Raw genomic sequence first — 14,557 nt, 5'->3', positions numbered from 1 at the left:
CATTGTAAGTTTTTCCACTTTTCGGGCTTAATTAGTCATATAGCAACATCTAGAGATTTTATAACATTCTTTCATATATAATCTTTATGTCATGTTAATATTTAATTTACATAGGTATTATTTATAAAGATGATCAACGTTTTCATTTTGTGTATTGAAATAATTATTTCATTTTTATTTTAATTAATTCAACATATATGTCATATACCGTAATTTTATAAGAAAACGATAGTCCTTTCTTGAGTATTTCATAATAAATAATATGTACATATTTGTAGGTATGATTTAATTTCTACATTTTTTATTTAACAAAATTTTTTAAAGATTTCAGTTTTTTTTTTAATCTAAAACAAACTTTAGAGTTTTTAACATAATTGTCAAGTAAAATATAATAAAAAAAATTAATGTACATTTATAAGTTTTTAGATTTTTTATGATAGTCTTTATTTTTCGATTTACATTATATATTGATTTCTCATTTTTATCACTAAGCAATTGAAATTTGTTTTTTTTTTGATAATGTAATATATATTTTATTTAATTTATGCCTCAGCCAGTAATATATTTTTCAATATTATATATCTCTTTTACTTAGTATTTATATTATAATATGCTTACGCTATAAGATATGTTTTCAGTAGCTTAATTCACAATTACATTTGATATGTTTCGGTTGTGTAGTCTTATTCAAAATGGAATACTTAAATTACTTCTAAATTCAACAATAAAACAATTTGACTCTTTAGGCTCAATGCTTTCAATATTTTGCCAAATATGTCGTATTAGAAAGAGATTTATTGATTCAAATGTCATTTTTTATAACTTATTAAAACTAAAAAAATATATAATTAGTTTATTAAAAATATTTAAGTATAAATAATAATGTTTTTCATATTCGTTTTATAAACTTTTCTCTAGAATCATATATGTTTTAAAAGGACATCGATTGATATGTTTTTTTTTTTATTTTTGTTAAATTTTTGATATGTTTTATTTAGTTTCATACATCGTATATTTGTGTTATATTTTGTAAAATAACTCGAAAAAGATTCAAACTTTTTATCGTATAAGCTACCAAATAAATACGTTTTAAATATAATCTAGAAAATAATTTAACAATTTCAGTGAGTGTAGAATTTAGAGCCTTTATTTTTCTACTTCTTATATTGTATTCATACCATGTCGGTATGATGCGATGCGTTTCTCACCAGCTGTGTGTTCAATGTCGTTTTTCACCTACAATACAGAAATATATTTAATTTGAATTATTTAAAAAATTCTGCAAAACAAAAGTGATTTGGGCCGCTCCAATTTTTTCGAAGTTTTTGTCTCTTACCACCTTTGAAAAGTCAATAAAATTAAAAACAAAAGTTGAAACTTTCGCAAAAATACCATTATTTTGATGTTTTCTTTTTTAGAATTTTTTAAGAAACTCTTGATTAGTTTTTGGATTTTTGAACGACTTTATAAAAACAAAACTTCGGAAAAAAAAATGGAACTGCCTTATTGGCATGCAAAAAAATGTATAAATATGACCATTTGAACTTACTTGATCAGCAGCAACAGTACCAATACAAACTAGTGGATCTTTGAAATAAGAGCAAACTTTTCGTGGTTGTTGTCGGTGTCTTCTTTGTAATTGACAGCATAAACCTCGTGTAATATCACAATCTGTCGATGTATGACAGTCTTCAGCATACTGTTTAGCCAAAACCATCGGAGCGCGACATACAGATGCTCCACTAGAAGCCGCAACATCACATACTAATCCGCTTTCACAATCAGCATCACGTCTGCACAATTCACCCAACTTTCGTCCGTATGCAAATAGACAATTTCCAATAATTCCATCAACATTCACACATACAGTACCTGGACAACAATGCTCATTGGCAACGCAACGTCTGCCATAGCATTCATCGTCACTGGTTTGTTCGTCTTCTAAGTAGTTTTCATCCTAAACATATACATTATGTGAAGTAAATAGTTAAATTAGTGATACATATTGAGAAATATTTTAAATACCTGAAAAAAAGGTTGACGATATGCACTTCCATGTGCTCCATATCCTAAGTTTGACAGCATTTCTGGCGAAAACCTAAAAAATTATAAATCTTTGCTTAGTAATTCAGAGTGTGTGTGAAGATAATTCAAAAAATTAGAACCAAGCAAAAACTTTTCGAACTATTCTGGTCGACGTTCACCATCATATATATCGTAAACAAATTTTTGTTATTCTAGAGCTTTTATTTATTTTCGTAGATTTACACTTTATTTTTTTTGCTTGTTTCGATTTTATTAAGTCTACAATAGTAATCTACAATAGCTTTGTAAAATGATAAACATTTTTTTTTATTATATGACAGTGAAAATCAAAAATTATGTATATGTATTTATATTTTTAAACCTTTGACACTATAACAAAATTTATAAAAATTAAGTTACCTATTAAATACTCCACCCCATGCGTCAGTTTCTGATATAAATAGTGGAATAGTTGTTGCAAGAACGGTTATCCAGATTATTGAAGATCTCATTATTTTATATTTTTCTGAAATTATATTTAAAAATATTCATTTAAATCTTTAATACTAAGGCGAATAAATTTAATATTTTCATTTTTTGTCCAATGAGGATTTTTATGAGAGAGGGGGGAAATAAAAAAAATATATTTTTGAATTTTTGTTTTTAATTTTTTAACGTTTTTAGACTTGAAACGTTGATTTTTAACGTTAATTAATTTTACTTTATATTATTTTCAATTTGAACTCAAAAGTGGAAAACATTTAAATAAATTCCCTTAAAATAAAAATTAAAAAAAAACGTGACTTATAAAAATTTTTCATACATATATATGTATATAAAACATCTTGTTAACGCGAATTTCTTGTGATTTTTGTATGATTTTAACGTAAACAGAAAATTGGGTTACTTTTCAAACAAAAAATTTCAAAAATATTAATTTATTTTAATTTAAATTTTTAATTAATTTAAAGAATAATTTAAATAAACAATCAAAAAAAGTGTAAAAAGTGTAAGTGAAAACTTTATTTTGAAAATAAAAACCAATTCAAAACAATAATTAAATAACAATATCATAGACAAGGATGCAACAATTCAAAAAGTTTTCTATGAGAAATTAAAAAAAAAAGAATAATATTTTTGTTCCACAAAACGCAAAGCAAAACACATTAGTTAAATTAAAAGAACATTTTCTATTCTCACAGAGTTTGTTGTGAACATTTCAGAGATGCATTATCATTTACTTTTAAACATAAAAACATAACCTAACTTTATTTGTCGGAACTTTTCATACAATCAATACATATTTACAAATAAACATTTATGAAGGTCCTAGCCGCAGCTACTACAATCGTTTTTGAAGGAACATTTTGGACAATGGTTGGGATTTGTTTCGTCTACTTTTAAATTATTATTAATGAAGTAACAAATGTTAATTTCAGTAAAAGAAAAAGATTCAGTAAAAGACCATATATTAATCATTTTCCACACCCATTGATATTGCGCGTTTTTTAATAAAACTAAACGAATGACCCCAATGGACTTCGTACATTCATAAATTAAGATTTAACTATAAAATTTTACTTTACTTTTTTGTACATGATTTTTTAAACTCACTCATTTTTTTAAAGATGAACTGCGAACTTGCATTATTTCACTACGAGTACATAAACTCAAAAGAATTAAGTTTCATTTCAATAGTTTTGAATTAAAAAATTATTGTTCTCTGTAAAAGTTTTCAAGGTCAATAAATTTTATTTTCTTTAAACTTTTAAAATGTTTCAAAACCTAAAATAAATGTTTGTATAAATCTTTGCAATCTTAAACCTCCATAATTTATTGTTTTATAATGTTTAATGAAAAAATGTTAAAAGCTGTTATACATACTCAAGTTTGTGTAATCAATTAAAAATAGAAAATATTCAGAAATTTTGAATTGTAGAAATATGTACCTAATAATTATTTAAAATGGAGGGAATTGTTATGAGTTTGTTTGGACACGCGTGAATGTATTAAATTTCTTTATATTTTAATAGTAAAAACAGAAAAGGTTCAAAAAGATATATTTGTAGCAAATTCTTACCTGTTTCACGGAAAATTTACTTTTTCTTTCACAATCACTTTTATTTTATTGTTTGAGTAATAAATTTCTTACATAAATGTGTTTTATTTTTTTAATATAATTTTATACTTAAGCAGAAACAAGTTAATTTGGAAATTCTTCCGTACAAATAGGTAATTTTACAGACGGGCTTTCTAATTGAACTTTTTTTGCACAACAAGTATTTTATTGAACCAAGGAATCTGAGTAAGTTGAACTTTATAAATGAAGCTTCACACGAATACTAACCCGAAAGTACTGCGGAAAAAGTTTTATTAAGAAGTAATTTGTGTGTTTCGTGCCATGTAAATGAATGAATATGTACGAATGTAGTATTGGTAGTAGCTTGTGCTTTTCGCTTCGGTATTTTTCTGAACGCATGCGTAGTTTTAGGAATGGGTCAAATATTATACTTTGGTAAATGCAGTTGGTGTTGGTGGAAGCGTGTTTCTTTGAATATACATGCACCATCGCAACACGGTAAGGTACAACTTTTGTGTGTGGGTGGAAAGTTTATTTTCCTTTTTTTGCGTGTAGAACATTTTATTTTAGAACGTGAACAAAAACCCAAAGCACATGCCATACGGAAAATTTACGTCACAAATGTGTTGAGGTAGGTAAGCTGATGGAATCCGTAAAATATCAATAGAAATTTTCAATGAAACTGAATTTCGTTATATTTTTTTACTTAAGAATGCAAATTAATATTTTAACTATATTTATTTTATCATGGAAAGAAATACATTGCATACTGAAAGCATTAGAATTATGGAGAGAACAAACTACAAGTGTCAATGGTACCAAAAAATAATACAATATTATACTCGATGCGTGGGACTAAACTTTTTTATTATTCATAAGTCACACATGAAAAAAATATTTTTACATGAAACAGTAGCGATAAGACCTTTTATTTTCGAACAACATTGTGCTGTGCATGTTCATGCAATGTTTCATTGTCATATTGATTTTTAAGTTACTACACCTGTTTATAACATGGCTTTGAATTAGTAAACATGTACATATTAGTATATACATATATCAGTAAATAAATAGTATCCTAAACATTAAACCTCTAAAATTTTGAACCAATTGTGAACCAAATGACTCCAATTGTGAGATTGTGAATCAATTGTTTTAAATAATAAAATCTAATTTTAGTAATTCTTTTTTTACCGAAATACAAATTCCTATTTAAAAACTTCTGACCCCAATTTCGTTTTCAAAAAATTTTGGACAATCCTAGTTTCATTTCAAATTATCTTTCGAAATACCAGTCGTAAACATTTGTGATTGCGTCAAGATTGGTAAAATTACATTTATAAACACTTTTGAGTTTGGAAACATATATTTTAAGCCAACATTTTAAGCCAGGAAACATATATTTTGGATTTTAAGGTAAAGACATTAAAAAACGGCATTTGAAATATTTGCTTGAAACTGTTGATTTATTTGTAATTTATATTTCGTCTCTTTGCGTTATTCATAAAATAATTTAAAATTCGTCTTCTTATATTAAATTTATCTTTTAAAAAGGAAATACAAAATAAATAAATTAAATTAAAGAAAAATGTTACATTTGATCATTCACCTCCATTCAATCTAATAAATTAACTTAGATGTACTAATTAATTTTTCTACATTATTTATGATTTAAACTTATTGTCCTAATACATATTTTCAAAAATTATGTTAATATAACAATTTATAAATAAAATTGATAGTAAAAAAATACAATTTAATGTTTCTTTCTATTTTTTTTTTAAGTTATTTTTTATTTCTATTCTATTTCTGTTATTTTATGCCAGCTACACTTTTTATCCAAGGTTTGTAGAAAGTTGTTCGCATATAGACACCTGGTAAATAAGGAGCAGCACATTTGATTCCATGAGAAACCGTTCCTACTAATTCAAATCTACCATCTGAGCGCTGTAAAACTAATGGTCCACCCGAATCACCTAAATTGTATTCGTATTTTTTAATGAAAAAAAAAATTCAATAAATCAATTGGAGAAAAAAAACAAACCTTCACAAGAGTCACGCTGTCCATTGGCATAACCTGCACATAAAAATGATGGTAAAATTTTCTTTTGATGCCCTGCTGTGTTAAACATTTCCTGACAAACGCTATTCTCCATAACGGGGACCTTTAATATATACAAAATATAGTGAAAGTAATTTATATTGCATTTTAGTTTGAGCACACCTGAACTTCTTGCAAAACACTCGGAACACCACCGTTATATTTAAGACGTCCCCATCCTGTTATAGTAGCTTTGCGGCCAGTAAAATCTGCACTATCTGGTGGTAAGCATATCGGAACTGAAATTCAAATTGTGTTATTGTCATTAGTTGTGTTTTAATTGTGTATTAGTTAAAAGAATATAATATTAGTACCAATATGCGTATCGTAGTGCACAGGGCTCTCTAATTGCAATAATGCCAAATCATTTTCAAATGTTGCTGGGTCATACTGCCTATGTACGATGATTTGTTTGACATTTTTTGTGATTGAACGTTTTGCTTCCAATTCGCCAGAAATATCATGTTCACCCAATACCGCAACTAATGACGCAAGGAAGCTGCTTTGAGAGATAATTATGATGTGATATTAGTTTTTAAAGAATATTTTACTTTTTCTTCTTACCCTGGTTGACAATGAGCAGCGGTCATTACATAATTATTGTTTATCAAAACACCACCACATTTGTTTTTGGTAAATAGCCCTAACCATGTTGATTCTTTTACGAGTACCTGCCATGGCCATTCTCCAAAACGAGCAGATTTTCCACCGACTATTCTACCGGACTTTACTTGGGGACGTACGCCACATTCTAAAATAAATTTTATATGTAGATTACCAAAAAATTTATGAAAAGTGACCTTACGTATTCTTGCATTTCCAAAAGACGGTAATTGTTCTTCTGCCCCGGTTTCATTGTCATCTATTGGCTCATCGTAGTAATCGTCAGCTAATGTTGCCGTTTCTGTGCTTGTAGTAACGCGCTTAGTAGGTTTTGTTGTCACCTAAAAAATAATAATAATATGTATGATATACCCTTAACTTAAAGTAGGAGCATTGTATCACCTTTGATGTAGGTCGCTTTGTACTAGGTCTTTTGCTACTTGATGGTTTCTTTGTAGTTGCTGGTTTTTTACTAGTTGCTTTCAATGGTCTTTTTGTCGTAGTAACTTTTGCTCTTTTGGTAGTTGTAATTGGTTTTCTAGTAGTAGGACGTCTACTTGGTTTTAATGTAGCCGCATCCTCGGATGGATCTTTCAAAATGGTCACGTTTCGTCTTTCATATACCATGTCAGCCAAATCATCAAAATTATTTTGCAATGATGCAACAATTTTGCTTACTAATAAATCCATTTTGTTATGCAGCACTTCGTCTTCGACAAATACGGGAGTTGTCTCAGCAGTATCCTCCTCTTCACTGAAGTTTACTCCAGTATGAACTCCTGGTGGCACTCCATTGGTAAGATTTAAGTTTGGATTTCGGACTGGAGGAAAGTTTATCAGATCATCTGTAGCTGCATGTGTAACTCCTTTTATTGGAATCATGGATGTTTGTCCTGTTTTGTAATCGTTTATATCATTATAATGTAATACGGAAGAAGGTGTTGTTGGGGCAAACACATGAATTGTTGATGGTCTTTTGCCAATCGTGAAAATCGATGTTTGTGTTACTAAATGTTGGTCAGATATAGGACGCATTGTAGTCGAGACTCCAAAGTATCCTTCATTATCGAAGTCGGCTGGTGCCGGAATCAATACAGCTGGATTTTCATTATATATTACTGAGATTCCGCCTTGTGGCATGTTGCCGGTTGAAATTTTATTTGTTCCACCCGGTGTCGAACTACCTCCGGGATTATTTCCATAGTTACTTGACGTTATTAAGTTCACGTTGGGCTTTGGAGTAATGTAAACAGTAGGGTTTGGCCGACTGCTTGTCACACTATCTTGCACTGAAAAATAGCTGTTACTTGATGTTGGACGAGCCTGCGTAACAGGCTTAGACTGTACAATAAATTCGCCCGGAAGACGGGTACCTGCTGTGACTAGTTGTGATTGGCTAATTTTTTTTGTAGGTTTCGCAGATGTAGAGGTTTTTTCTGATGCACCAGGTCGCTTAGTGGGATAAGGAGAGTAAACATAGCTTGTTGATGGTGGTTTACGTGTTCCTTTAGTAGAAGTTGTTGATTGCTTTTGAGTTGATGACACCTTAATACGTTGCGTTGTACTGATGGGTCGTGTAGAAGTTGTACTACTTGATGAGGAGGGACGAGAAGATGCTGAAGTAGGCGTTTTAATTTTATTTACCTTGGTTCCTGCACTGGTACTAAAAGTCGAGGGTTGCTTAGAGCCAACTGTTGTTTTAATGATCTCAATAGTCGGAGCGGCAGTGCTATATGTTATTTGAGTTGTGGGTTTACTATACGGCTTTTTCGAACTAGATACACTGATAGAATTTGTGCTTGGCGAAAAATAGTGTGTACTGCTTCCTGATTGGAACGATGGATCGTAGTACGAATAAGTAGTTTGGGCCTTAATAGCTTCAATATTCGGTCGTTTCGTTTGACTGTATGGACTGCTGTACATTTCTGTTTCTTCTTGATAAGAGTCTGGCTGAAAAGTTGTTGTGTAAAAAGACGGACGCGATGCTGGCTTTCTCGTTACTGGACGATAACGATTTGTACTATATTGTGTTGTATCATATTCATCAGAATACGTGGAATAGTATCCCATTTCAGTACTATCAGGAGCGATTCTTTCGGTTGATATATCAGTATCATAAGATGGTCCCGGATTAGTATCATTCAACATTAGAATAATTGACTCAATCGATTCCAAATTGGGTTCTGAAACTGCGGTTTTTGAATCGTTGTATCTTTCATTAGAAACCGTTTGGACAAGGATGTAATTGTTTGTAGATTCTTTTGTGGGCTTTGGCCTAAATTGAGGTTTTGGGTAAGTGACACGCGTATTATGTTGAGGTTTTTCCGTTGTTGAAGTGGATTTTCTATAAAACGTAGTCGTTGGATAGTTGGAAGTTTCGGTATCATATGAATCGTCTTCGTAGGTGATATCATTAAATTCTCGATTAGTCGTACTGTCCACATTTTCTCGTAAAACATTTCCTATATAATGGACGTTGCTGGAGGTAAAAATGTCGTCAATCCCATTAGTTGTCGATGATGTTATTTCAACTGATGATATGGGATTAATAGTTTCTTGATTCGAAAATTTATTCAACAAAGCTGACGGCAATTCTTCGCTATATTTATGACTAGAAATATTGGGCAAATAAACGTTTGTTGTTGGAGCCACAGTTTCCTCTTGATAAGAAGGTGCCTCTGTCGTTGTTTGTCTTCCAACAATAGAGTTTATAGTTGTTGTATGTGCCTCGCTTTCTGGAATGCTCGTCGTTGAATAAAAGTATCCCGTTGCCTCATTTAGCTTTTCATACTTTTCAACCATATCTGGGTCCATTTGAAAGTCATATTCGTTTTGATATTTCTTTTTGTCTAAATACGAATCACCTTGGGCGCTTCCATATCTTTCATATGAACTAACAGCCGCTAAATTTGATTGTGGCATCTCTTCAATGTAATCATCATCCATTTCATGTCCATTATGCTCTTGACCTTTTAAAAGACAACAGGTACCAAATAAAAATCTGAAAGGAAAAACAATTCGAACGATTTATTTAATTTGATGATTGTTTACGTATGTATAATTTTTTTTTTAAATTACCCATCCATACATGCTCCAACAACTTCTCCATTCCTTTGAGAACATTCGTGATTAAACATGCAGATCGTAGGTCCTCGGGGCTTTGAAGTCCCTGGTTGAAGTCTTGTTGCATTACAAAATTTTGGAGCTATTCTGTAACCACCGAAAAATTTTCTGTTTTCTAAAATATTAAATTAAAAATGTAGATTAGTACTATTAGTTTACAATATGATAAAATTAATGCACTAGAATAGAATATACATAGAAAGTTAAAATTCGAAAATAATAAACTGTACTAGATATTTTTAAAGTTTACTTTCGCCATTTTTGCGAATATGAAGAATTTATAGCGTTTCAAAAGCAACTAGTAAATATTTTTTAACTCAATTTATTATTTACTAAATTAAGTAAAAAAGTATTAATTTGATCATAAACTTTTTTTTTTAACAAACTACTTAGAAATAACTGCGAAAACGAACATGAAAAAACCTGGTTATCGTTAACCGTACCTTATACTGACGCAAACAATACAACATAATTATATGACCTAATTTTCATTTATTTGTTCGTCCAAGAATTTCACTGTTGATGTTTTTTCGTTTATTTCGCGTACATCTCTTAAAAAACGTGCATTCAACACGACACGAATAAAGACGTTAAATCAGGTTTTGTTTGCATATTTTGTTTTACACTTTCAAAGTAAATATTAAAGTCTCAGTTTTTTTTTATTAAACATTAAAAATACTAATTTTTCTTAGAGGAAAGTGAATTGCAAACCATGAAAGTGTAATTGAACCTGACCTTGTAACATTTATTTACTTTTCAATTTTCATTTTCTTGTGTCTGTTGTACTTTGAAGGAAATGATAAAATAAACTTCTTAAAGAATGAGGTATATTGATACCTATTAACAATGATTTGAAAAAAAATATTCATATATAACTCCTCTGAATCTTAACAGAGTAGATCATCTAAATCTAAAAATCTAAATCATCGAAATTTCGTTAATCGTTTTTTTTTTTAATCAAAAAGTACCAAAAACTGTCAAAGTTTTTACTGCATTACGAAGAAAAAAAATGCGATATTAAACTCGACTTGTCGTGTGTGTGTGTGTGTGTCATCTGTGCCCAAAAATTTTTTCTTCCCAATATGGGAACTATTGGGAACTATGTGAACTTTTGTGAACTAAGGGAACTATGTGAACTTTTGGGAACTATGGGAACTAAGGGAACTATGGGAACTAAGGTAATGAATTTTTTCGTCAAACCTGGAGGAGTGGGGGGATGACAAAGTGAAAAAATTAAATTTAATGGCCTTAGTGATAAATAAAAAAGAGTACAAACTTATATAATAAAATTATATTAAACTATTTATCTCTGCACTCTTCGGTTTTTACTGATAATAATCATAGTTCCTATTCTTTATGTCTATAAAATTTCAGAAAATATAATATAAAACAGTCGATATGACATAACTCTTTCATCGTTTATATCGTTCAAAAACGATCATCATCACTCGTCATTTCATTATAGATACGCGTGAAACTTGTTTTATCTGTAAACAGTTATCAGTTGTTCTTTAATTATCTGAGAATTTTCTTTCTGATCATCCTCTTAGTTCTCACACTTGTATAAAATTTGAAAGTGAAGTAGTTACGTGTCTCATATGAGAAAAAACATTATAGCAAAATCGTATATATATTGGAATTTTACCTTAATAGAATAAATAATAAGACACAATATGTATTATATTTCAATAAGTAAATCCGTTAGTGTCCTGAATATTTACTTAATCATGAAAATAACTAGTTCAGAAAACAATCATAATTATATTAAAACCACTGGCGCTTTTATTATGTGCATATACATATTTACGTATGTTAGATTTAGTTTAATTAACAACTTTATAAGGTACATATATATTTTGAATTACTCTTAAATGCATTATGATTTTAATGCAACAATAGTGTAGTGTTAGTGAGCCATCGGTAAAGGACCCTTAGAAACTACTCTACAAAACTGGAAGATGCGAAGTAAAGGATTTGATATCGCAAGTGCGCCTCATAAAGTCATGTTAGCATCAAATATGAGCGATATCCACCATTTTGCATTAATTCATTCAAAGGTATGCGACGGTATATCATGAATTCAAAACATAATTTAATTGATTTGAAAATAAATAGAAGAAGAATTCACTACCACAGTTTATCACAGACACTATGGTATGATTAAAATAAATGGGAAATAAAGCTTAATATAGAGAAATGTAATGTCTGTAAAACTCTGTAAAAACAAAGTGTCACTTTTCCCTTTCATGCTTTCATTTTAAAGACATTTTACGTAAACTTTAATTTTGTTAATTTCTGTTATTTCTTGAATTAAAAGACAAAAATTGAAAAAAAAATCCTTTTGAGTAAAAAAGAAAGTAAAATCAAATAATTTAATTAGAGTTCTCTTCTTTTACTCTTTAGCTTTCTTTTTAGTTGTTCCTCTTAATGTTATGAAAAGCACACCATAGCTTGATTTGCAATTTGAGTAAAACAATCAATTTGTTATCGTCGTGCAATAAAAGCCAATACTTAAGTAGTAAAAAAAAGTATGACGATAACCCTCCATTGCTCGCTCTCAATTTATTTTCAAGGTGAAAATAGAAAGAGAAACTGTTTGTCTTTTCACATCAAATATTAACATAGTCAAAGGTAAGTACACCAATAACGATGATGGTTTTGATAACCACAATATAGTTGTAGAAATTTTTTTGACAGCGCAATTTTTCGTGCATTGCATATCTAATTGACTTTTCTTTTCTATAATTGTTTTTTGAGGCCTACACTATTTTCACATTGACAAACCTTGTAGATTAATGGTGGATTTGGAGCATGAACGTATTGTCTGATATACAAGAAACACAAAAATTATCTTAAGAGACTTTTATTGAAAACTAGTTTGTATTTGAAATGACTGAAATGCACTATTGGTGACTTTGATAAGAGAAAAATTATATGATATTGTCAAATTTAAATATACCTTATTTTGAACCATGAAATCATAAATAATAAAAAAAATAGTTTTATAATGAAATGAATATCTTATGCCTCCAAAATGTTATAGATGCTGTGCAAATCAGTAAATTACCTCTTTCCCTTGTTGAGCTTAATCCAACCACTGTGATGTCTAGAACACAACAACAAACAACCAAAACGACTAATATAGTCGATGATAATGAATTTAATATAACACGCTTCATATTTTCAGTATACTTAACAAAGTTAATTTGTATTGAGATTTAAAAACGAGATTTTTCTCTTTTACTTATGAATAAATTTCTTCTTTACTTCTTTGTGATCGGTTATGTTTTAATCGTTGTCGTACTTTTTACTGGAAGAACTGGTAAATCAAAAGTAGGTCGTTGCCGCTGTTTGATTAGTGTTCAATGTGTGTTCAGGTTTTTAATATATATTGATGATTCACATATGAGTAAAGTATTTTTTATGACAATCTTTCTTTTTTGATATCGTTAGTAATGAAACATTTCCTTAATTTTACTTCATATAATTATATTTTGTTGATTTTCTTCTTGAAAGAAACACTGCTACACTTTTCCTGATCGACTTTCGTCTTATCTACATATTGCTTAAAAACAATGCCTTCATCTATAAAAATTTGCATTTTTTTTGAAGTCACACATATTTTACTTATTTTTAATGCACTTGCATTCTACTTTCTTTTAATGAACTGTTGCTTCGTATGTGCTACAAAAGTGAAATAAAAACCTTGTTATATTTTTTTTCTTTCTGTGTCATCTTATATTAATTTTTTAAGACAGTTTTTTGGAGAGAAAACACAGCGAATATGCTTCCAACTATATAAATCACAAATTTGTACCAAAGTGATTTATCATTTAATTTTTCTTATTTTGTACATTTATTTTAAACTAAAACTGTAATTTAGATTGTTTCATTTTAGATAGTTTTGAAAAATCAAATTTCTCACACTAATTTACACTTTATTTTTAAAAAGAAAATTCTTTGAGAAATTTAAACACAATGCCTTTTTTAAAAAAAAAAAAAAATTAATTATTAAACAAGATGACGAAAATAAAAATAAAAAACGGTAACTTAAGTGCACGTCTTTATCAAATGGTTACCGGAATCTAACTAACTAACCGAAATATACATTCTTTCTTCTTTCACAACTTTTAAGTTATACTACAGTACGTGTATATTGATATAGTCTTCTTTAAACGCGCAATTTTATTTCATAGAGGTATGTGTATCTTTCTATACCCACTTTCGAAAGAGAAAAATGTATTACACACATACAGTTTTCTAGATGATAAAGAAAATATCATGGGCACGTATAAATAAATTTCAAACACTATGAACAACAGTAATTCCTCCTCATTCAATACCAATTTGATTCGTCATATTTGTAATACTTCTTCGTTTAACATTAATTAACATATGTCGTGCTTGGTGTTAATTCTGTTTGTAGGTACTATAAAAGAAATTTAGTAAAAAAAAAGAAATGGTCTACTAAGAGATTAACTGCTTTACTAAGCACTTTAAATGAATTAACCTTAAATTCATTGAGTCAAATGGATTTTATTATAAAACAAGTTTTGTAAAATCCTTGATCATCCAGTAAATAATTGTTTTTTGAATGACTGATCATCTAAAAACATGAGAGTGAA

The 14,557-nt window shown here is 29.2% G+C and overlaps 2 protein-coding genes across 2 annotated transcripts; both read right to left on the bottom strand.

Annotated features, from left to right (window-relative positions):
* Positions 1-808: 808 nt before the first annotated feature.
* LOC134831225 (prohormone-3) lies at positions 809-4,395 on the bottom strand. The gene is made up of 5 exons (XM_063844901.1): positions 4,106-4,395; positions 2,446-2,551; positions 2,026-2,098; positions 1,550-1,957; positions 809-1,236 (listed from the first exon to the last, which is right to left on the bottom strand). Exons 2-5 carry the CDS (start codon positions 2,535-2,537, stop codon positions 1,162-1,164), a joined length of 648 nt encoding a protein of 215 aa, XP_063700971.1. The 5' UTR covers positions 2,538-2,551; positions 4,106-4,395; the 3' UTR covers positions 809-1,161.
* Positions 4,396-5,917: 1,522 nt separating this feature from the next.
* LOC134828740 (serine protease filzig) lies at positions 5,918-13,111 on the bottom strand. Its single transcript, XM_063841726.1, has 9 exons — positions 13,000-13,111; positions 9,888-10,047; positions 7,212-9,810; positions 7,012-7,150; positions 6,771-6,957; positions 6,521-6,705; positions 6,330-6,445; positions 6,150-6,270; positions 5,918-6,081 (listed from the first exon to the last, which is right to left on the bottom strand). Exons 1-9 carry the CDS (start codon positions 13,109-13,111, stop codon positions 5,918-5,920), a joined length of 3,783 nt encoding a protein of 1,260 aa, XP_063697796.1.
* Between the last annotated feature and the right edge of the window lie 1,446 nt (positions 13,112-14,557).

This window comes from Culicoides brevitarsis, chromosome 2 (genome assembly GCF_036172545.1).
Source record: "Culicoides brevitarsis isolate CSIRO-B50_1 chromosome 2, AGI_CSIRO_Cbre_v1, whole genome shotgun sequence".
NCBI classification, from domain to species: domain Eukaryota; kingdom Metazoa; phylum Arthropoda; class Insecta; order Diptera; family Ceratopogonidae; genus Culicoides; species Culicoides brevitarsis.
The sequence above is the reverse complement of the archived record's forward strand: the minus strand, read 5'-3'. Positions and strand labels throughout refer to the sequence as shown.

Coding starts and splice junctions, on each gene's coding strand:
- LOC134831225 (XM_063844901.1), bottom strand. CDS start 2,537: ATGAGATCTTCAATAATCTGGATAACCGTTCTTGCAACAACTATTCCA. Junction 1,958..2,025: donor ATCGTCAACCTTTTTTTCAG/GTATTTAAAATA, acceptor GTATATGTTTAG/GATGAAAACTACTTAGAAGA. Junction 1,237..1,549: donor GTACTGTTGCTGCTGATCAA/GTAAGTTCAAAT, acceptor TCTGTATTGTAG/GTGAAAAACGACATTGAACA.
- LOC134828740 (XM_063841726.1), bottom strand. CDS start 13,111: ATGAAGCGTGTTATATTAAATTCATTATCATCGACTATATTAGTCGTT. Junction 7,151..7,211: donor CAAAGCGACCTACATCAAAG/GTGATACAATGC, acceptor ATTATTTTTTAG/GTGACAACAAAACCTACTAA. Junction 6,082..6,149: donor ACAGCGTGACTCTTGTGAAG/GTTTGTTTTTTT, acceptor AATACAATTTAG/GTGATTCGGGTGGACCATTA.